Source organism: Syngnathus acus, chromosome 15, assembly GCF_901709675.1.
Source record: "Syngnathus acus chromosome 15, fSynAcu1.2, whole genome shotgun sequence".
Lineage (NCBI taxonomy): Eukaryota > Metazoa > Chordata > Actinopteri > Syngnathiformes > Syngnathidae > Syngnathus > Syngnathus acus.
Window position 1 is genome coordinate 2,737,075 of NC_051100.1, and position 22,097 is coordinate 2,759,171.

Sequence of the window (22,097 nt, forward strand, 5' to 3'; positions counted from 1 at the left end):
CTATTAACCATTCAAGCCACACATTGCCTGGCCTGTATATTTTGGGCACCAGGTGGCAGTGTAATACCAAAAAGAATTACAAATGTACTCAATAAGCAGTTTAAACAGTTTTCCGAACTTAAGAGCATTTTAATTGTAGAAAACAAAATTCTTCACACAAATATTTGGACAAACAACCATACCATGTTATTTTTTTATACATCCTAATAACAGGATTTATCACTTTAGAGGCAACATTGTGGTTATTTTTCAACATGTAAAAAGCCACATCCCATTGAAAAAGGTCCAGTTTGTCTTTCGACTTCCCAGTGACTTTGTTTTCACACGGTGGTGAGTTTGGTGACGATGAGCACGCGCACCGTCTGGTCGAAGCCGGAGCAGACACACAGGCCCAGCTTGTCGGGGCTCCAATCCAGGCTGGCGATGGGCTGCGTGGACAGCGTGACGTTCTGAAGCAGGCTGACCGAGCCAGCCACGCCCACGCTGGTGCCGTCCGAGTCCTTCTTGCTGCGCTGGGCGGGATACTCGCTAGTTGAGAAAGGGGGGATTTATTTTAAAAAGCCTGACTTGTGTAAGGTGAAAGAAGACGCTTGGTGGGAAGGTTCCAAGGATAAATACATTTGAAAATTCTGACTCACTATTTCCACAGATGAAGGTTGCCTGAGCCGCCAGCTGTGAGGAAGATTTCTCGGTTCTGAGGTAAATGTCTCACCTGCCAGATGGTTGATTTATGAGCCTAAAAAATAAATATTAAAAGAGGATCAAATTAACTCAATTAAAACTAAATTTTTCTAACGCTAGCAAACATCGCCTGCTGTCAATCATGGCGGCAACAAACCGCAGAGGAAGACACAAACACTTGCAGCTGTGAAAATGCTCCCCACATATCCCTTGGAAGCTCACAAATGGAAAAAAAAAAAAAAACATAAATACTACCTTCTCGGAAATGGAGGCGAAACCCTTGGTGCGGTGCTGAGTCCGCAAGTCAAAGACGTGGAATTTCCCCTCCAACGAGGTGGCCACCATCTTGTTCATGTTTATGTCCTTCCTGTCAAACTCCACAGAACACACCTGGTGAAAAATAGGAGGAAAAATGAACGGCTATTCGTAGAATGCCCTGCTACCGATAGCAAAAATCTGCAAATAATTCAAGGGTAAAAGAACACGATTAGCAGTGATTAATACTCAGGATTTTCCACGTGTCTGGTCCTCACCCCGTTCTTAATGTTGGTCTCCCAACGTAGCGACATGTTACGCAGATCAAACAGTTTGATGTCGCCGTTGTCGTAGCCGGCGCACACGCAGCGGTCTTGATCGTTGAAGGCGTGGCCTGTGAGCACAATTGCCAATTCAGAAGGGCATATGAATCATATGAGGTGAGGAATAATGTAAGAAATAAAAAAATGTCTTGAAAATGAACTGGTAAAAGGGCGAGTTGCCATGGCGATGCAACGAACCAAAAGCAACCGTCCAGCAGTCTCGCTTGGTGTCCCCTTCCACGGGCTGCATGTTGGCCACGGGCGAGTCACGCTGCCGAGGGTCCCACACTTTCACTGTACCTGTAAATGAAGAAGATATATTGTTAGAAGAAGACATTGTTTGTCATATTATTTTCTTTTTGACCCCTAAAGTTATTTCATGAAAAGATCTGTTTACCGTATTTTCCGGACTATAAGGCGCACCTAAAAACCTAAAATGTTCCCAAAAGCCGACAGTGCGCCTTATAGTCCGGTGCGCCTTATATATGGACCAAAGTCCTAAATTTAAACTGGCCCTCAGCATTGTGTCATGAAATCAGTCATAAGTGGCCCGCTGAAGACTATGAATCATGAATCAAAAAGACTATGGATCATTATTTTGTGATTATAAAGTAATTTGTTGCGTCTGAAGGTGAAATAAAAAAGATAAAATGGAGAATGATTTGGATTAAAAATCTGACATGATGCATTAATGGTGCGCCTTATAGTCCGGTGCGCCTTATATAAGGACAAAGTTTTAAAATGGGCCATTCATTGAAGGTGCGCCTTATAGTCCGGTGCGCCTTATAGTCCGGAAAATACGGTACATGAAAGTACGATAAACATGACACACCTCAATTGAAAAAGAGTGGGCAAAATCATCATTGCAGTAAAACAAAAATGTACCATCTCTGCTTCCAGTCACAATTTCTGGGGCACCGTCGCCGATGTTGAGGCCGCCAACGGCGTCGATGCAGTTGACAATCTCCTTGTGGGCCTTCACGGAGTACACCGGGATGTTGGGCTCCTCCAGATTCCTGTAGAATTGCTGCGTTAGCCACTTTAGAAAGCTAAACTAAAGGCCTTCGTCTGCACATACTTAGAGATTACCATATGTTGAGATTTCCGTCAAAGTCCCCAGTTGCTATATGTCTTTGGCTAAGAGATGAAGCCCCGAATGTGCCGCACTTTATAGGCTTGGCTTTCTCTACCTGGAACACAAAGGACACCATCTTTACAACTAAAGGTCTCATTTGTGGCATCTTCATCTGTGTGTGTGATTTATCTGTTTTGAAAACAATATTTGCCCCCTGATGGGTTTGAAGGTCTCCCGTTGCTATGGAGACGAGGCACCAACAAAAAAAACGAAAACCCCTTTTCCCCAAAGTCTTGAACCGTGAGTTATCTCACGAATGTTTAAAAAAAATAGATGACATGTCAATGTTTACCTCTTTGATTAGTTGAGCCTCTCCGTGCTGCATTTCGTACATTTGAATGACTCCAGTTCCTCTCGGGAAGTTCCCGAGACACACGAACTTGGAACTGCACGGGATCCATTTGCAGTCAAAAACGGTGTAGTTTAAACTCTTCTGGATGTGTGCGATGATTTGGGGCTTCGAAAGTGGCGTCGACATATCGTTTGGCCCACAATAAACGCCAAATTATGTTGAAATGTGAGAAAATTAAGCTAGTACGTGTCCAAACACATGATGCCAGAACCTTCCTTAAACTCCAGAAACGAACCTACGTGCCCGAAACGAAAGACGTCACGACTACTACTGTTTAAAGATATGCCTGTAAAAAAAACACTATTGTTTCAAATAAACATTTCCTATATTCATCAAAAAATAACATTGCTCGTTTCTCCTATGGTAAATTAACATGGGTACCATTGTAATGTTAGACATGGAAATAATCCCTATTTACATTTTGCTTTTTGTTTTGTTCAGGCGAAATCGACGTTGTCCTTTTAGGTCTTTCCAGTTGCACGAGGACATCATCACACTCCAGGCTCACGATTTAGCCTAGTTTTTACTTCACAATCGCACTTTTTAAACGTGAATTTCACCATGGATCCGGGGACAAATGACGCAATGGAAGCTGGCGCGGTAGAAAAGCAGGATGACACTGACAGTTTTATCAAAGTTAAGTCTAAAAAGAGCCAAAAGAGGAAACGCGAGGCAGCTGATATGGACACAGAGGGTCCAGTAGCAAGCAAGAGGCCACAGTTTCCACCTATTTCGCAAGACAAATTAAGGGTATTAACGATCGTATTGTGTGTAAACTATTTAAAATATATAGCAGAAGTGTGAATGTAAACGTTTGCATTCTATAGGGAGCGGATCAGATGCGTAAAGTGGCTGTCCCAGCTCACCGTTACACACCGCTAAAGGAGAACTGGCTGAAGATCTTCACTCCCATCGTGGAGAACCTGCAGCTTCAAGTCAGATTCAACCTCAAAACGCGAAATGTGGAGATAAAAGTGAGTGTCTAACACTGCAGTCATTTCCAGCGGAAAATGACATCAGTGGTGATTTATTGTGTATATTTTGCAGACTTGCAAAGAAACACAAGACATTGCGTCACTCACTAAAGCAGCAGATTTTGTGAAAGCCTTCATTCTGGGCTTCCAGGTTGAAGTAAGTGTATTACAGTTTTTTTTTTACAATCGAACTTCATACAAATGGATATCTGTTTGTGGTCTCTTCCCAGGACGCCTTGGCTCTGGTCAGACTGGACGAGCTCTTTCTCGAATCCTTCGACATTACAGACGGTAAATATAACCTCTCACAATGTCGACCCCACCGAATGGAAAGGTCAAATTCTTTGTGGGGCGTTCTGTTCTTGCAGTGAAGCCGCTGAAGGGCGATCATTTGTCCCGAGCCATTGGCAGGATCGCAGGCAAAGGAGGGAAAACCAAATTCACCATCGAAAACGTTACCAAGACTCGCATCGTTCTGGCCGACACGTCAGTTGATGAAAAATAAGCCACAATTGTTACACGATTTCTGGAGCTATGTGTTGATCATTGTCATGATGGTTTGTGTCCACAGCAAAGTCCACTTATTGGGCTCCTTTCAAAACATTAGGATGGCTCGGACAGCCATATGCAACCTCATCCTAGGTAAGTAAGAATTATTTTACATTTCAGCCATTGAGAATTACAGTGTTGCTACTTTGAAAATGTAAAACACTCTCAGTGGTCCATTTGATTCATAAATAAAATCTTTAATCTTTATCCACAACAGGAAGTCCACCTTCGAAGGTCTACGGAAATATCCGGGTGGTCGCCAGCAGAGCTGCAGAAAGATTCTGAACCGGTCTTCTGTGCTGGGGTTGATAAGAGCTCATTTGAATTGAATCATCATGGACTTGACATTATATGAGGAATCGGAGATTGGTGGGGTGAATGTTTTTGTGTAAATTTTGTGTGTATATAAAAAAATATGCAAATCATCAGTAGACTCGCTCCATTTTGTGCAGATTGGTCATCTTGTGTGGAAATTAAAATGTTTTTTTTAAATACAATGTCTGAAACTAAAGGTTGTTAAAGAAAAAATGCTCATTTCAATTTATTTCAAAAAAATACAAAAGGGACAACTCATTTTAACCATTCAGTTTATTTAAACAATATTTCAAGTTCATATAGTTGTATCAAGTTTCCAACAGTCCCACAGCATAAATTGCAGCATGCAGAAAAACGGAAGAACAAAAATCTTAAATACTATATCATAATACAGTATATATTTGATATCCCCCACACACACAAACTCAAGACGCAGCACTTCCAAACCAAAGCATAAAGGTGTCAAACTATACAGAGACAGAAGTGCGTTTAACAAAGATATAGTATATACAAAATATTGAAGAAAAAAAAAAAAGCGTATGTGGCAGTTAATATTATGACACGCATTGTACTGCAGTTAAGTTCATGTGGAGACCAACCATTTGGCAACATCCATTTTGTGTAGATGATTTCTATTCACATCAGCATCCATGTGTAAACAAGACTATTCGTTCCAAATGCGTTCATCTCTACATGCACAAAAGAAAATCTCCTTTCCACATCATGCAGGTTCCAGTTTTGATTATTAATTCAAAGCAGCCCACCCACTTCCAGTTTATTTACTTGGAAATATTTGGAGAAATATTTTGTCATCTCAGGCCTGTCTTAACAATAAACATATCCTAAAATTTACATTGTATGAAAGATGTTCTATTTTTTGCAAAAATGTTTTAGAGATTTACCCAAAACGCTAAAATTCTTATTCCAGCCCCATCCAGTGACAACAAAAGTGCTAAGTAGCTAACAAATGCTAAAAAAGGGCAAAATACTGTTCCAGGCATGTCGAGCCAAAAGAGCCATAAATGAAGCCGATCTGACAGATCCTTTTTAAAAAAAAATGTAAAGGAAATTTTTTGCAGAGAATAAAGATGATCTCACAGTTGTTCAAGTTTGTCTCACCAAAATCCTCTCATTTCTTAAAAATTTTGAAAATACATTTTGAGTAATTGTAAGTGTGTGCGTGTGTGTGTGTGTGTGTGTGTGTGTGTGTGTGTGTGTGTGTGTGTGTGTGTGTGTGTGTGTGTGTGTGTGTGTGTGTGTGTGCGTGGATATGTTAGCTTGGCACTTCGACCATCTAGTTCTAAGTCAAGTGTGACTGAATGTATCCATACCTTTCTCACGTATAAAATAGAAGAAAACAAAATAAATATGTAAATTTAAAAAAAAAATGGAATTCCCTCCCTTCATCTTACGAGTCACCTCCTCGTCCTTCAGTCTCTCTCTTCTTTTTTTTTTACCTGGTAGGCAGCCTCTGCCTTTCACTTAACACTTGAACGAGGCGCTTCGCTGTGGAAAAGCGACACAGAAATGTTCCGCTGGTGGACACTGAGGCGGGTTTTTCTTGATTTAGCCGAACAAGGCGGAGGAAGCGAGCGTCGAGGAGAACTCAGGAGGGCGGGGAAACTTGCACGAGCTGGAGAGAGGTCGAGAAGGGAGGTGGTGGTACGCTCACACATCCACCACCATCTTTTTGTGTATGTCCAGACCGCCCACCACCTGCAAAGGAATGGAAATAGGTTCTAGTGAGTGGTTTAGAACTTTTGTGTAACGCTTAGTTGCTTTGAGTCTTGCTCTGCACCACTTCTGGATGGTGTTCCACAGGGTTCAATTTTGGGGCCCCCGCTGTTTCGTGTATTTGATCACTTCATCGTACAATCAGCGCACTCCGGAGAGAGTTCCGACTCACCGCGCAGAACTCCTCGAATGATATCCTGCCGTCGCCGTCTTTGTCAGCATTGATGATGGTTTTGTCCACAATCTGCTGGAGCTGCGTGTCTTTTAGGTTGTTGCCCACCATCATCTTTAGTACCTGGAAAAGTTCTCCATTGGAGATGTAGCCATCCTTGTCCATGTCGTAGATCCGGAATGCGACTGCAAGGGTGGGGGAAAAACTCATACAACATACTTTTCTTGTTCCGGGAATAGTCTGTCAAGAGTTAACTTACATCGAAGTTTTTGCTCCTTGTCGCCTTTGACGCTAAACTGTGACACTCCCTCGATAAACTCTGTGATGGCAAAGGGTCAAAGTCAACAAACGCAGAGCTGACTTACTGTACGATAAGTCAGGATCGATATCCGAGTACACAAACGTCTCTACGGCAACACTGGGGCAATGAGAAACCACCTTTAAAGTCCACTTCTCCATTGCCGTCCGTATCGAATATGTCGATGACCCTCTGCACGAGAGGGTTCTGCTGTAACTCGGGCAGCGACATGAACTCCTCCACGCTGAGCGAGCCCGAGTTGTCAAGGTCCAGTTTCTTGAAGCGCTTCCCCAGACGCTTGATCTCGTCCGGGTCGACTGAGATGGGAAAACATGAGACGTTTTAGTGCTGATTTGTAAAGAATCTAAAAGTCCCAATTCCTTGATAGAACTTGCAAGTAGGTCAAGGATATGGCTTGCGGCGTGCAGATGGCACATTGTGTTCTGGTCTGATTAGGGAGTCCAAACGACACATGTATACTCAGATTTTTGGGTGACAATCACATAGTTCAAGTCAGCACTTAAGCATTCCGGAAACTGTAACCCAAAAATGTCTTGCGAGGGTGAATGAAGCTAGTGGAAGACATCTGCTGTTTACCAAAAGGTCCAGGATGTGAGTTTCAGAACTAGAATCGATAACCACATTGTATTCTAGATTTGATCAACCTTCAAGAATTGTGAAAATGCTGCGGCCACTATCCTACGCTCCAATGTTATTTATAGTTGAAAAACCTGACCCTCCATCTGACTCAAGGGAATCTCCCCCAGGGAAACCCCTTCGCAACAAGGAGGTCCAATCAGAAACTCCAGACAGGCTAATGACGCCTTCATGCTTCTGGCTCAAGCTTGAACGACATTTAAACGGGTATTTGTCGCTGTCTGACATTTTGAAACCAGATGCTAGCCCCTTGCTCGCTGACTATCTAAGCTACTTTTCCAACAGACCTCTACCGTCTCCCTATCCTGTGTGCTCGCTACCGCCGCGATTTCGACATCATATTAAAGGCACGCCAGAGGTGGAATGCCACCGGACACGCCCAGGTTATGAAATCTAAGACCCGAGGCTCCCTGCTCATATCGCTCTACGTCGCGAGCTCTGTCAAATAGAGGTCAAGTCTCCGGTGAGTTGGTAGAGAGGCTGCCGACGGAGATCCTCCATGGGTTGAGTTCTGGGTCATTCGTTATAGAACCGCACCACCACTTCTACCCCCTCCCTCGATTGTGGCATTATGCCTGGAGACTAATGCTAGCAAGTCTCAACTAAATATGGACCATCTGTTTGGGTTACTATGTTGACATCGTTTCTATGCGATGGGAAAAAAAATGTGACTATCCAATCAAAACGTGTATCTCCAAATGAAGTATTAAAACTTGTTAATCATGCGCCATGGAGGTCATCCTTACAGTCCTTGAGCCTCGTCTTCACTATATAGCCCGGCCCCGCGACGGCCTCGGCACTAATTGAAACGGCACGTGACGGTGCGCCCGTTTTAGCGCTTCTACGCTGCCAGCGACAACGAGCTGCGATATCGTGGCGCTAATTTCATAACGGAAGTGAACTAAATCATGGAAGTCTGTAAATAGTGCATAATTGAGTGGTGGCAATACTTACAATGCGTGCACATTTCCAAGGGGTAGCTGGCTTCATTTCCCTGAGGAGAGAAGAAACGAGAGCTTATTGATATTAGAATGACATACGCAAAGTCGTGCCTTCTTCCAAAACATTTGCTGAAAAATATTGTGTGTTACAAAATATTACTTTTGCTAATTATGGTCATAACGTCTGTTTTTTTTTTGCTTGGCATATTGAACCAGGGCGCAGCCGTTAACGATACCAACCAAGCCAGCAATCGATTGTCTGTCGGGCAGCCTCCCCCAACCCCCCACATGGAGCAATATATTTTCAAAATCAAGCTGTAAAGTCAGCATTCTTCCTCTTCTGTTAACACCGAGCTTAAAACCCTGTTGCAAAACTGCTGCGAAACATGACACGTGATGATGCAATCACAGCAGACTAACCTACTCCCCCCCTTTTTTCATTTGTCAGCTTCCAGGAATAGACAATGAGCGCCGTGCCGTGTGCCAAGACAACCTTTTTACCTGAGGCTGGATTTACGCTCTACGGTTCAAGTGACATTTTTTGGCTCTCGTGCGTTACAAATCGGATATGCAAAATAGCAAAAAAGGCGAATTAGAATCTGATTTTACGAGTTACTAATTTATTTTCTGGTTGTTGTTGTTTTTTTCAAGTCATCTTTAATGTTGAGGTAGTTATTTTCCATAAATATACACTCAATCATATCGGATATGCGTAATTGAAATGTACAAGATTCTTTTAAATAAATCGAGCACTCAATCGGAATTGGCCACTAGGCCCTACAATGTAAATCCAGCCTAAGAGAGGTTGTGGTATTTTAAGATCGGGAAAGAAACACGGGCGGAATTAGCCGTGAGATTACACGAGCTAACAGACGAGCGACAGACAAGAATCTTGTAGCTCACTCAGAGACATCTAAGTCAAAATGCAAAAAATTAAAATCCGGTGATTCAACGAACCACCCGGGATATATCCACATGCGGAAACCCACTCCGATCCTCTTCAGATGGAATAAATTCAAGATGGATGGAGAAGGAGAGGCGGCATTGTGCGTCCTTATTCATAATGAATGTTTCATTCACAATCAATAAATGCTAACACTAGTTTTGCATATGTAAGAGTCTGGCTGGCAACCCAAATAAGCATAGCTAATTATAGACCTGCAAGAGGGGGGGGGCATATTCCACAAGTCAACCCACACATATAATCACAGTTTATGTGACAAGATAAGACCTTGAATAAAACCTGAAAAGAAACATTATAGCCGCCTTTTTCAGTCCGCCAAGTACACCGGCACCTCAATTTACACGTTTTTCGGGATACGAGTTGTCGATCAGGTCGGCAACAACAGATATGATGGTGCCGGCGAACTTCACAACAAGCAGCAGTTTGGCTGAGAGTCAACAATTCTTCCAAAAGAAGGTCAAGGGCTTGCTTCAAGCTACTGGCACTCGAAACTAAGGTTCATTGCAAAACTAAATATATATATTTTTTGCACATCAGGTGCACGTCCTTCTATAAGGAACAACTTGAACAATGTTTAAAGTCCGGAAAATGTGAAATGTTAAATACCCAGATAGATCTGATACTGTTTAAAAAAAAAGCAGCTGAAGGCCAGCGCTATAGAAAAAGTGTCCACTACCCACCAGTAGTGCTGCAAAGCGGTGCCAACACAACTGCAGCGATGTACTGAAAACTGAGTGGGCTGCGTGAATGTGCGAATGAAGCTCTTATCTCTTGTTCCGTATTAGCTGCAGCAGCGTTTGATTGCTCTGCAGCAGAATATGGACTCTATATTGTCATAGGACATCCTATGAGTTGGAGTCAATTATGTTGTTGTCAACTGTGAGTTTGTTTCTGGGCAGTATGGTGGTTAGCTGGCTTTTGGTGCCACACAATGCTGCTGAGAGAACTTCAAACGTATTCATTGTGCTTGTGAGAAGATGCTCCCTGGGGGGACGAGGGAAACACCCTATTGAGTCTTGCTAACATGCATTTTTATGGACGGAGGAAATCTGCAGAGACACCATGCACACGAAGGCAGGAGCCAAGATTTGAACCTCAAACCTCACAAGTGCATGGCAGGGGTGTTGACCACTAATCCACTCCAGATAATTTATATTTAATTGAAGACACAGTTTTGCAACACTGGATTACTGTTGATCTGGCTTTAACTACTTCCTTATGAAATGACAGTTGCGACTGTAAACACCGGGGGGGGGGGGGCACTAAATTCGACATTTGACACGACGTTCTTGAATACTTGTATCATGAAAAGGATTTGACACAAAAAAACGTTGGGAGGAAAAAAAAATAACAAGACCACTGACAAGGGATCAAGAGGCGCGAATGTGGGCCAAAGGCTTCAGGCTACTGACAGGCTAGCCCCCCCACCACCACCGCCCTCTCCTGACAGGGACAGGACGATGAGCCACTGAAGTGGGCGAGAAAGGGAAGGTCCTCTCGGGAGAGGAGGGGGCGTCGTGACGTCGACTTTAAAAGCCAAATAAGCAATAAAATGGCGTATTTGATCGACAAGGGGAAAAAAAGCGCGCGAGACAGCTTACCATGGTGCTGTTCGGTTGAGGAGACCCAGGCGATGTGAGGAAGACCGTGGAGGGAGCGTTCCGAACGCCGCCGCGGTATGTCCACTAAGCGGGGGAAGAGCCGATCACGTCTCGGCGTTTTACAGGCAACTTCGTGGGCTCTCTTTCCAGTCTCGCTCTCCTCCTTTGCCGAAGCTCCAACTGCAGCGGGAAACCGGCTTGGGAGAGCCGCTAGGGGGAGGAGACTCGTTGTGACTGACAGCCAGGAACTGAGGGGCGGGGTTATGATGTTGCATTCACAAATATGGGATTTCCGAGCTATGTTCGAATTGTGGCGGTTGAGAACTTAAATCAACAAAGGTCGATCAATTGTTTTTTGTTTTGCTCTTTTCAAAACATTTTGTTGTATAGGCTATTTGTAACATTGTAATTTCCATGATTTCTATAAATGTCTAAATACTTACCAGGTTGGTTTCCCTCCCAGTAATGAATTGTTTGAGCGCCCCTTGGTGGCGATATAACGTCACTGCATTGTGCCTTATTGCCTCCATCTAGGATTTCCTGTATGCATACAGGTGGACTGCTTCTGTTGCACGTTTAATCCACTAACATACTTAAGTCACGCCATCATTAGACCAAAGTTTGTCTCACGCATGCTCGTTAAATCCTCGCTGGACCTTCTAAACCACAGTTCAATTTTAAATGGCTTTAAAGATGAAGCAAAGCTGTGCAGAAAAGCACCTACACACAAACAAGCTAGCATGGCCTCTTCAACACCTCTTCAGTTCTTTGTGTTTTTTATTCTTGCATAGTTCAATTGCAAATTATAAATCACAAAAAACAACAATACGCATTTAAATGCATGTCTTTTGTACAAAAGATACATTATAGTTGGACAAAAACACAAGATGGACCATAAAAAAATCTGATATAAAGATTTCACACACTTGACGGGTTTATATTAGGTGTCATTAGAAGAGGTAGAGAGAAAACAGACAATGCAAACTCTATCATATAATAATACAAAAACTGTCGACTCAGCAAAAATACAGGGTTCAAAACAGTGTATAGAATATTCTGTTGAAACACAAACCATTTCTTTCACAACCTCACCGGTAGAGCTTTTTTTTTTTTACCATTTATAAAAATACTCATGCTGTTGCCAAAGTCAACAATTCACAAACCCCCACACAACAGTTTACTGTACTTTTTAAGATCGATGTTTACATTAAAAATCAAGATGTAAATGTTTTCAATTTGATATTTCCAAAATGTACCAAGACAAACAAGTACGTGTCAAATAAAGGTCTCTTTGTTGACCCACATGAGTGTGCGCGTGTCGTTGGGTTTGCACTCGTACTCGATGCTGTTGAAGCTGTTGCCCCACTGGCAGTGGTCCCGTTTGTTGTAGTTGTAGTATTTCACCTGCCACACCGTCTCAAATGTGCCCGCCTCGGTGAACTGCGACACACACAGCAATTATTTTTATCATGTACTAGCGTGACAACATGAATGCATTTAAAATATGGCTACATCACTTCTGATTTTAAGTAAACGCGCACCTCAATGCTGATCTGAAGCGGCTGCCTCTCGCCGCTCTTGGTGTGCGCCACGCCCTCTGTGTCATACAGGCCAGTGTGACCACTGACTGAGGGTCCTTGGATTGCCGCTCCAGGGCAAAGGTGACTCCCCCCAAGCTCATCGACCTGCAAGAAAAAGAAATGATGAAGCAGTGATACATTGTTAGCAAAATGCTCCTCCTAGTTACAGACGCAGCTCTGCTTACCTTCTCGTTCTGACATCCTAGCGTTTAGGTCGGCCTAGGATTTCAACCAGCCCAGCTGATTATAATATGCTTCATTTTATTTTTTTATTTTAGCTGCCAAGTCAAGTGATTCATTCTCCAGCTGTGCCCCAAATACCGTCTGACATTTGCATCATGCCCTGTGTGTGACCTACTTTCACAAAACCTGGCTCCATGATTCATTTAAAAATCTGCACTTTATCTTTTTTAGGCATAGAGTCATGAAGTAAAGGGAAAACACACAACATTCATCACGACATCATGAAGACCACAGGGGGAAAAAAACGTTTTGAGTCCTTGTCTGCCCTGTGCTAATGCCTGAACCTGATTTCAGGTCACCAGTCAGATAGAATCCCAAATCAAATCAGAAATGGAGGTCTACCTACGTGGCCTCTACCGCTCCGGGTTTTACCACCACCTCGATTTTGTACTTGGAGCCGGTGAGCAGCTTGATGGTTCGGGTTTGCCCGAATCGGGCTCCGTCGGATTTGAAGTAGACGGCAGTGTTGTTAGGAAGCATCTTCAGCGAAATGCCGATTTTGACGAGCTGGGGAACGCCAGACATGTCCACACACCGGTCCAATTAAATCCGGGATGGTGTCCCTGGGACCATATGGGTCCGTTCGCAAAAGGAAAGTGTTGCGCGCGCAGCCTGAACTGGCACGATGCTTTAATCCCAATCCAATGTTCAGAACGCGTCTAATGATAATCCCGAGCACTGCTCTCTCTCTCTCTCTCTCTCTCTCTCTCTCTCTCTCTCTCTCTCTCTCTCTCTCTCTCTCTCTCTCTCTCTCTTTCTCTCTCAGCCAAATAACAGTTATAAATAGAAACGTAAATGACAAATAAAGGTCCAATTATATTTTAGGGCACCATTCTCTAAAATAATGATACCGTGGTATTAAGAAAAAGGTGGTTGAAAATGAAAAATCACTGATCGAATTGCGGTGTAATAACAATGTTGAGACACACGGGGTCAGTATTGGAAAAGCGTAAACGTAATGTTCTCGTCTCAATGTAGAGCGGTACTGCCTTTCCTTTGTAAAATAACTCAGGGCTAATAATCTTTATTTATATAGCCCTTTCACAACAGCTGTCGCCGCAACAAAGCGCTTTACAGAACAAAAATATCATTTTAAAAGTGTGAATAATCTTCGCCCACTATGCGCAAATAAATTAAGAAAAAAAAAATAAAGTTGGTGACGCAATTAAAAACTACTAGTAAATGAGTTGAATTCTACTTTACAGTAGTCTGAGTAGTTCGTCTGAGTAGTTTAGTTCGGTCACCTCAGGAGGGTGGTGAGAAAGAAGCCCGAGTGGGAGGGGGTGAGTCCCCCCCCCCCCCCCCCCTTCTCCACCCCACCCCTTCCCCACAAATGTCTCCATGGATCCACTTCTTCACAACCCCACTCTTCCGCTGTCTTGCACACAAGTGTTCGGACCGAACAGCCACATTACCATAAAAGATGACGAGTGTACACTAAAAGTCTCCAAAAAGACCTACCCTAAACTAGTGGAGCCACCACCGGCCCCGTGTGAATGTCCGCCGGTATCCCAGCGCCCTCCACGCCCGTGCCGGTGATGCCATGCCGAGGGGTCACGGCGGCGACGAGAGCGGCGGCGGCGGTTGTGGTGTCGGTGTTGTCGGTTCCGGAATCTGGCTCAAGACTTCCCCGGGACGCCTGGCGCGGGACTTCCCCCCGAGGGATGTGGAGTTCGGCCAGACGACGATGAACCACGCGGTTCGGACAGGAGTCGTGGCCGGGGATGGGCTTGGGCCGCCCGGTGCCGCCGACCGGAGGAAGCATGGCGCCCGGCTCAGCCTGCTGGGCAAGCCGCTGGCGTACAGCGCGCAGGGCGGCCGGAGGAACGCGCGCTACCGTTGGCTCCAGAACTACCTGTACAACGTCTTGGAGAGACCCCGAGAGTGGGCGTTCGTCTACCACGCTTTTGTGTGAGTCCACTTTTATTATGATCACAATTCCACGTTGAATTGCTGTTACTGTCAACTTTAGGGGTGCTCAGCCTCCCTAATCAATACAATGGTCACATTCATTCATTTTTAACCCCAAAAATTGTAGACAAAACAATTTATGATCTTATTTAGAAATTCTGACCGATTTATTACAAATAAAATCTATTATTAAGTCTCTTTTCTATGGTAAGTTTGAAACGTAAACAATCGTCTGTCGCATCCGTTGAGAGACCAAGAGAGGATGGTTAAGTTCTCCTCTCCCAGTTTGATCCACTTCAATTCCAAGCGCTGACTCACAGTTCATCCGTGCATCCTCATCCTCAGCTCCACCAGCATTTTAAAACTTTAACGGAATCTCAACTCGAAATCTCTTGAGCTGTCATCGCACGTAATTAATGAACTGACAAATCGTCAAGTGTCAACAGGTCACCCGACCCACCTGGCTGACATGTCAGCTGCACTGCTGACTTTTAAATGGGGTGAAAGGAGCAATACACGAAGCACTGGAAATAACTTGCAATTATGTCGAGCATGAGTAGTTCAGCTAATGACAGACGGTAAATCAACTAATTGGTCACGTATGATCCTCTGGCCGTGTCACGATATCATTTGTTTGCATTTCACACAAAACCCATCAAAGGCGGAATATCGCTTTATCTAACCGCCATTCCTCAAATGATTGCTAAATGTGTCATCCACTTACAGAAATAAATGCCTCATCGCTCCGGAGAAACAAAAGTTTCTCATCAACTGAACACGAACGACCTCCACTTGAGTAGATACAGAGGCGTAGCCAAGCCGGGGCGAGCCGGGGCGGCGCCCCGGTTAGGACTCCCTGCGCCCCGGTTGAAATTTTTTTTAAAAAAAATTAAATAAAATAAAAAAATCGAGCTTTTTCGATTCTTCATTTTCATGCCGTTTTTTTCTTTCGGTCTTGCGCGAATGTGCTTGCGCTATTCTATGTGCGCGATGTTATCCATTCACCGTTTGCCTCCCGGACGTTGTTTTAGCGATCAGCGAACGGCGTGGGTGATGTTCGATTTTTTTTCCTGTGGGCGTGCGCCCCTACTGGAAAAATTCCTGGCTACGCCTCTGAGTAGATACCATTCCCCGATTAATTACTGAATCATCAATTTCATCAAATAAGCGGCTCACCCTCGAGGTAAACATAACAGAATAGTCGTACAAGTTACCAGAGCCTACTTGAGGAAATCAAGTCATTAGACATAGATAACCTTTGCTCATGACAACACGGGGTGTCATCTGGCGGCATTTCGCACCGTTCCCCCCCTGGATGAAGTCGCGCTTCGACAACCGACAGCTTCCTCGGTGCACTTATGTAAGACTGGAAGCCCGCGGCACATGCGCCGGGGCTCTTAGAGAAGGTCAACGAGCTGTCAGCTGTGCAGGCTGACTGAAATATTAGCCGGGGGCCTCCTCGCGTGACCGTCCCAATGATCTGGAGACACAGAGAGACTCGCTGTGTGGGGAAAAAAAAAAAAAAAAAAGTTCCGCCTCTACTTTGGTGTGAAAGTGGCCCATTTCCATTGTGTGCGTGTCTGGAAAAACAACATGCACTTTCTATTAAGCAATTAGTCAAGTCGCAGCTGAAGAAGATGTGTCTCTTTGCTTGTAAACATGTCACGCGTATTAACCATTCGCAGACTTATTTCGACACGGGATTCAGTTTCGTTTTTGGCTCTAGAATTTGATGTAAAATACTGTTTTGAAAGTATGGTTTGTTGATTACAATTCATCCCCCCCCCCTCAAAATCTTACATAAAACACAGCATATTGACAAAGCGAAAATCCTTATCGGGATATTTTGGTAAATTTATTAAAAAAAAAAGATCTCTAACTGTGGCTACAGCATCTGCTCTATGTAGCATGTCCACATGAATACAAGTGACTGTATGTGCGGGCAGCAGGATGTGGATGGTTTTTTATTTTTTTATTTGCTCAGGCGGGACAGCTGAGGTCGACGGGTTAAGTCGTTACATCTGCTCGACGCTTCATCCTCCTCTTCACCCCACATGTTGTCGTGTGCTGGATGTTGGGCGGTTTCATTCCTCCAACCTATATTTAAATGCAAATGAGCTAATATAGGTTAACAACATCAAGCTATGCGTTACAGGCGCACCTACATGAGCTAATGAGAAAAAAAAATCATTTCATTTGTACTAAAGGCAGCACGGTGGGTAGTGGTTAGCATTTGTGACCTGCAATTTTGAAAATCATTTATTTTCTTTCAAAAATAAAACATAACGTAAAAAAAATTGAAATTTATGAAACTGCAAAAAACAATGTATTTATTCAAATTGTTTATTTTTATTTAAAAAAACAACAACACTAACCTCAATATTTTTAGCGCTACGGGTTGACTTTTTAAACTCTCAGTAGAAAAGTCGCTGCAGGTGCGTGCCGACTTGCTGGGATCTTTCAGCTGTTCAGGGGAAGAAAAAAAAAAGTTTCCAGTAACAATCCAAACTTTCTTCTCCTTTTTTTTTGGTCTTAAAAAAACTTAAAACCGCCCAGAGTCAGATGCTACACACATGTGTCATCCTCTCACGGAGACGCAGACAAACACAAGAAAGTATGTGATTTATGAAAGAAATATTCACTTTGATCATTCGGTTGTGTTGAAACAGATGCGGTTTTGTGTGTGTCTGTGTGTGTGTGTGTGTGTGTGTGTGTGTGTGGCTTATGTATGAGCGTGTGTGTTCTTAATCCATGTAAACACGTGGAATCTTCAATGCGTAGCTGCATCGATGGACTGCCGACTACAATGTGAATATAAACATGAGCAATCTTGTTCTTCTTTGCCAAATAGTGCTCCCATTGGAAAACAGGCAGCATTAACATCCGGCTGCTTAATGAGATGGCGTGAAAAAAAAAAAAAAAGCAAGTCTGTGGGACAAATCACGCATTCACAAATGACTTCCAGCCACAGTCGCACGCTCAAGATGATGCACAGTTTCCTGTCCATTCATTTTCTTATTTGGATTTCACATGATTATTTAATTGTTTTTTTGTCATTTTCACATTTGGGAATAGCTTGCAAAATATGTTGAATAGTTTGAATGTGTCAAAAATTGTGTAAGGAGGAGGGAGTAATGTCAAATTCTCTTTATTGCACATTTTATTTGGAACGTTTGGCTATCAAGATGTTCTGAATGAGCTGAGTATTTCGAAATTGGAATGGTTTGAATGGGTCAAAAAAATGTCTTTTTTTTTTCTCGAAATTGTTCTTGTCATTTGACCTTCTTTTTCACTTCTAGTTTTCTCATTTCCTTTTTCTGCATTCAGTCACGTCCAAGCATTTCACCCCCCATACTCCACATATGCTACACATCATCGGAGACAAAATAGTTCCATTTCAAACATTGCCCGCCTGTACAGTTCATGGAAGGAAGGAAGGAAGGAAGGAAGGAAGGAAGGAAGGAAGGAAGGAAGGAAGGAAGGAAGGAAGGAAGGAAGGAAGGAAGGAAGGAAGGAGGTTGTACTGTATGTGTTGTTTCCTTTGAGTTCACTGTTTGGCCTTAAATCACTCGGGGGGGTATCAAGAGAATGAAAACCACCTGAGGTTCTGCCCCGAGGCGTGAAAATAAAAACAACCTCCAAGGTGTCAATGGCCTTGGTGCCTCGTTCACTGGTCTGAGTGAAGAGAATTGCAATTTTGACAGTGTGCACCGATGGTCCTGTGCAAAAAAAAAAAAAGAAAAGAAAAAAAAAACCTCTCCATCTTCTTTTCACAGCTGCTCACATTGGTGTGAATGGAAAAGGCTTTTCCTCCCAATGTTAGTCAGGCGATCAGTAATCATCTCCAATGGGTGGAAATCATGTTTGTCACGAAGGCTTTTATTTGGAAAGTTCCACGGATGTTTTGGAAGACATGCGATGAAAGTAAATAACGCTGTCTTAGCAGCTTATTTAATCTATTATGCTGATCTTCCAAGACAAAATTTTCCACCCTGTTTTTATTTCACTTGCACTTCTATGGTATGCTATGGTATGCTATGCTATGCTAATCGTCACACTTTTACGGCAAAGAAACTGAAAACATCTTCAGAGGCACTTTTTGACCTTTTCGTTGCTATGCTATGTATGCTAAGCTAAGGCAATAAATAGTTTGTCAAACCTGTATCCCACTAGAATATATTCACCCCTGCCCAGTTTTAGAGTCTTTATTAAATTGTGTTAATATTTTAGTCTGACATCTAATACTCGTAAGAGGCCAGGTGCTTCACACCCACCGCAGGCGTAGGAGAGAAAATGAACGTCCACAAATGGTCCCCAGGCCGTAATTTGGACACCCCTGGTCGTGTGTATTGTCTTTATGGAGTGCACTTGTAGCACATGACAGGAACCAGATCCGTTCCCGTTGCGCTCCACTCCATTGCGGTTTCACGCAGTGCTTCTTTTTAATGTGGCGCTAAACCTCACGCAAACCACAGATTCTTTCCATGGCTACTTTCTGCATGCGTGCTTGAGGAAGGTGCAGCTCCTCCGTGGTCTTGACTTTTTTTTTTTTTCCTTTGTAGCCCCGGAGGAGCCTTTCTCATCCATCTCCAAAGCATCAGCAGCGCTTTGAGCCAGTCGGTGTCAAAAGACGATTATTATTACATGAATCAGCGTGACCTCATTGGAAAAAAAAAGCTTTTCACGCTTGTGATTGTTATGCAGACCTCACATCTCTGTTCTTTTTCATTCGGGGTTATTTATACAGTACAACAAAAGATATATTTAAAGGTGTAGCTTAATGTGACACTCCGCGTTTTGTTCAAGGGGGATTAAATGTCCCTGTGGTGTAGCATTTGCTGTCCTGTTTGAGCCAAGGCACATGTTTTATGTTCCAAAAATCTCACATCATCCAAGGTCTGGGTGATATGGTCTAAAATTCATATCAGTAGAGACAATTGGAAAAGAAATCATGTTAGCACAATGGAATGGAATATAACCATAAGTGTAAAAATAGAAATAATAAATTGTAGGTTTAATGTGAGTATTTCTGAATAGGTCCCTTCTAAAAGCTAAATTGATTAAAAAAAAAAAAAAAGATGATTATTGACTAGAGACAGATGCAAAATCTGCTTTAAGCCACTACTCACACTCACACGTCACGTGTCGATAAACCAGCCAACCCAGCTCCTGAATGTCCGTCACTAGGCCACGCCCCTTTAAGCTACACATCTCAAAATTGTATTAATCGACAGTGACGCCTTAATTGGCTTTACCGCTCACGATATGTCACCAACTAGTTTAAACTCCTATTTGGTGTTTGTTTTATCACACCTCTCGCGTTCTGTCGCCATGATCCACGCGAGCGTTGGATTGCAGCTGGTTGCGTGTCGTTCGTACATTAAGCGTTTTTGCGCCATAAAGTGTCAAAGAGGCAGACATCAGTCACAAGTCAGGGTGAGAATGTGCAACATTGGGAGGGATGTTGAGGACGGCGGATGTGCTGTGACATGCGAGCCGATCACGCAATAAGTGTGCGCTCAGCTTAGTGTGTGTCTGATGAGGCAATTAACAAATTAACAAAAACATTTTGGTGACTTTTCCTCCCTTATACTGTCCAAATAATTGCAGCTGTCCATGGTGACTTTTCCTCCCTTATACTGTCCAAATAATTGCAGCTGTCCATCCATCCATCCATCCATCCATCCATCCATCCATCCATCTATCCATCCATCCATCCATCCATCCATCCATCCATCCATCCATCCATCCATCCATCCATCCATCCATCTATCTATCTATCTATCTATCTATCTATCTATCTATCTATCTATCTATCTATCTACGCTGCATATTATTTGAATCCTCCACATTCCAATCTTGTTTTTTGGCCTTAAGACAGAATTTTCATAAAAATATTATCCAAAACTCGGTTCTAGAAATTCACAATTTTTTTTTTTTAACTACCTCTCTCGGATGCCGCATTTTGATTGCATCAGGCAGCCTCCAGTAATCCATCTGTATACCTTAACATTGAGCTATCAAACCATTTGGGGCCTCAAGCGAGTGAATATTTGAGTAGGTTGTCAATGTGTGTGTGTATATGTGTGTATTTGTATGTGTGTGTATACGTGTGTGTGTACAAAACATCCAAGGCAAACCTTCCTAACACATTGTAAATAATTGATCACTGCTATTTATCCCAGGTGGCTTTCTTCTATCAATTCCAAGACGTGATACCATTTGATCGGCTGCTAGCTTTTCCCATGTGATTCATGACGCTGCTGTAATGACGGGATGCGAGGGAGGAAATCACGAGGGGGGGGGGGAGGAAATGGATATGCTGCTTTCTGGACCTGTGTGGCTTAATCTCATAGACCATCTTGCTGTATTATTAGTTTAAACTGTAATTACGGCAAATTATGATCTGAAATTGCTCTCTCGGCCACGCCCCTTAAAGGTCCATGCCTATTACACAAATACCGCTGTACTTGTAGTCATTACCTAATGAACGGGTTCATCATGTTACATTGTCTTTTACATTTTAGTTTGTATTTAGTATATAATACAGTGCTATTTTTCTTAAAAGAGGGAGAAAAGTGCGGTATCGGTTACCTGGTATCGCTACTCGCGAGGATTGAAAGAGTTGAATAATTCATACTGGTATCGGTCTGCAAAAAAAAAATATGATATCGAAACATCCCGACTTTTAAATTATGAAATAGATTTGATACAGGTGGGTTACGTAACGGGCTTTGTCAAAGTACTGCTGGTTTCACTGTAGTGTAAATTAAACCAACCTGATATCTGCCAGCATAGTCAGGGTTGCCCCTGGCAACCAGCGTTTTGACAGTAATCGGCAGCTCATATTTGAGACTGAAAGCTTGGCTTTTTTTCACGTGTGTGTGCGTGTGTGTCGGCATCCTCGGGTGATGGGGAACAAGCCACAAGGAGAGAGAGAATGTCCCTGTGAATGAAAGTGTGGGAGACACTTTCTCTGGCGGCGTGTGTTGTGTGTGCTGCGTGTGTGCATATGTGTGCGTATGTGTGTGTTTGTAGGCTTTGGGCCCAGTCCATTGACGGGAGTTGGGCCTAATGCGGAGTGAGGCTCTGTTTTGTCAAAGTAAGCTTTCTCCCAGGCCTGCAGCCAACAGAGCAAGCGGCCTGACACAACAGGACAGCTGGCTGTTTGGATAGTATCGCAGCTCCTTTCTCCCTATGTGTGTGTGTGTGTGTGTGTGTGTGTGTGTCTGCAAGTGTGCGAGCCATAAACTTTGATTCAACCGAAATAGAAGCAGGTCACCATTGAGGGCTTTAACGGTATATGTATTCGGATTAGGATTTTTCAGTAGGCCACATGGAACATATTAGGTAAGGGTCACTCGGTGAACAAACACAGAGCAGCTCAGCCTCTGGCACTTGCGATACAGCCA

General features: G+C 43.3%; 5 protein-coding genes across 14 annotated transcripts in view; 2 read left to right on the forward strand and 3 right to left on the reverse strand.

Annotated features, from left to right (window-relative positions):
- Positions 1 to 108: 108 nt before the first annotated feature.
- wdr92 (WD repeat domain 92) lies at positions 109 to 3,000 on the reverse strand. 2 transcript variants are annotated; one of them, XM_037271396.1, is made up of 8 exons: positions 2,687 to 3,000; positions 2,349 to 2,449; positions 2,145 to 2,275; positions 1,458 to 1,559; positions 1,215 to 1,330; positions 937 to 1,071; positions 639 to 736; positions 109 to 528 (listed from the first exon to the last, which is right to left on the reverse strand). In XM_037271396.1, exons 1-8 carry the CDS (start codon positions 2,870 to 2,872, stop codon positions 321 to 323), a joined length of 1,077 nt encoding a protein of 358 aa, XP_037127291.1. In that variant the 5' UTR covers positions 2,873 to 3,000; the 3' UTR covers positions 109 to 320. The 2 variants fall into 2 exon arrangements, with proteins under 2 accessions (XP_037127291.1, XP_037127292.1); XM_037271397.1 differs by lacking the exon at positions 2,687 to 3,000 and having other exon boundaries at positions 2,338 to 2,449.
- Positions 3,001 to 3,208: 208 nt separating this feature from the next.
- pno1 (partner of NOB1 homolog) lies at positions 3,209 to 4,694 on the forward strand. The gene is made up of 7 exons (XM_037271398.1): positions 3,209 to 3,496; positions 3,574 to 3,720; positions 3,794 to 3,877; positions 3,951 to 4,011; positions 4,089 to 4,206; positions 4,292 to 4,362; positions 4,487 to 4,694. The coding sequence occupies exons 1-7, from the start codon at positions 3,308 to 3,310 to the stop codon at positions 4,552 to 4,554; spliced, it is 738 nt and encodes a 245-aa protein (XP_037127293.1). The 5' UTR covers positions 3,209 to 3,307; the 3' UTR covers positions 4,555 to 4,694.
- Positions 4,695 to 6,029: 1,335 nt separating this feature from the next.
- On the reverse strand, positions 6,030 to 11,179 carry ppp3r1a (protein phosphatase 3, regulatory subunit B, alpha a). The gene is made up of 6 exons (XM_037271399.1): positions 10,952 to 11,179; positions 8,400 to 8,439; positions 6,929 to 7,105; positions 6,750 to 6,809; positions 6,491 to 6,675; positions 6,030 to 6,300 (listed from the first exon to the last, which is right to left on the reverse strand). Exons 1-6 carry the CDS (start codon positions 10,952 to 10,954, stop codon positions 6,253 to 6,255), a joined length of 513 nt encoding a protein of 170 aa, XP_037127294.1. The 5' UTR covers positions 10,955 to 11,179; the 3' UTR covers positions 6,030 to 6,252.
- Positions 11,180 to 12,061: 882 nt separating this feature from the next.
- Positions 12,062 to 13,637, reverse strand: cnrip1b (cannabinoid receptor interacting protein 1b). The gene is given in 4 exon segments (XM_037271452.1): positions 12,062 to 12,391; positions 12,493 to 12,569; positions 12,572 to 12,636; positions 13,121 to 13,637. Coding segments are annotated over 4 exon segments (486 nt in total). The 5' UTR covers positions 13,300 to 13,637; the 3' UTR covers positions 12,062 to 12,226.
- A 488-nt stretch (positions 13,638 to 14,125) lies between these two features.
- Positions 14,126 to 22,097, forward strand: part of kcnq5a (potassium voltage-gated channel, KQT-like subfamily, member 5a) — a 28,260-nt gene continuing 20,288 nt past the window's right edge. For all 9 annotated transcript variants that reach the window (XM_037271443.1, XM_037271449.1, XM_037271445.1 and 6 more), the window contains exon 1: positions 14,126 to 14,685. In XM_037271443.1, coding sequence (XP_037127338.1) covers positions 14,318 to 14,685 — 368 coding nt within the window. In that variant the 5' untranslated portion in view covers positions 14,126 to 14,317. The remainder of the gene's footprint in view (positions 14,686 to 22,097) is intronic.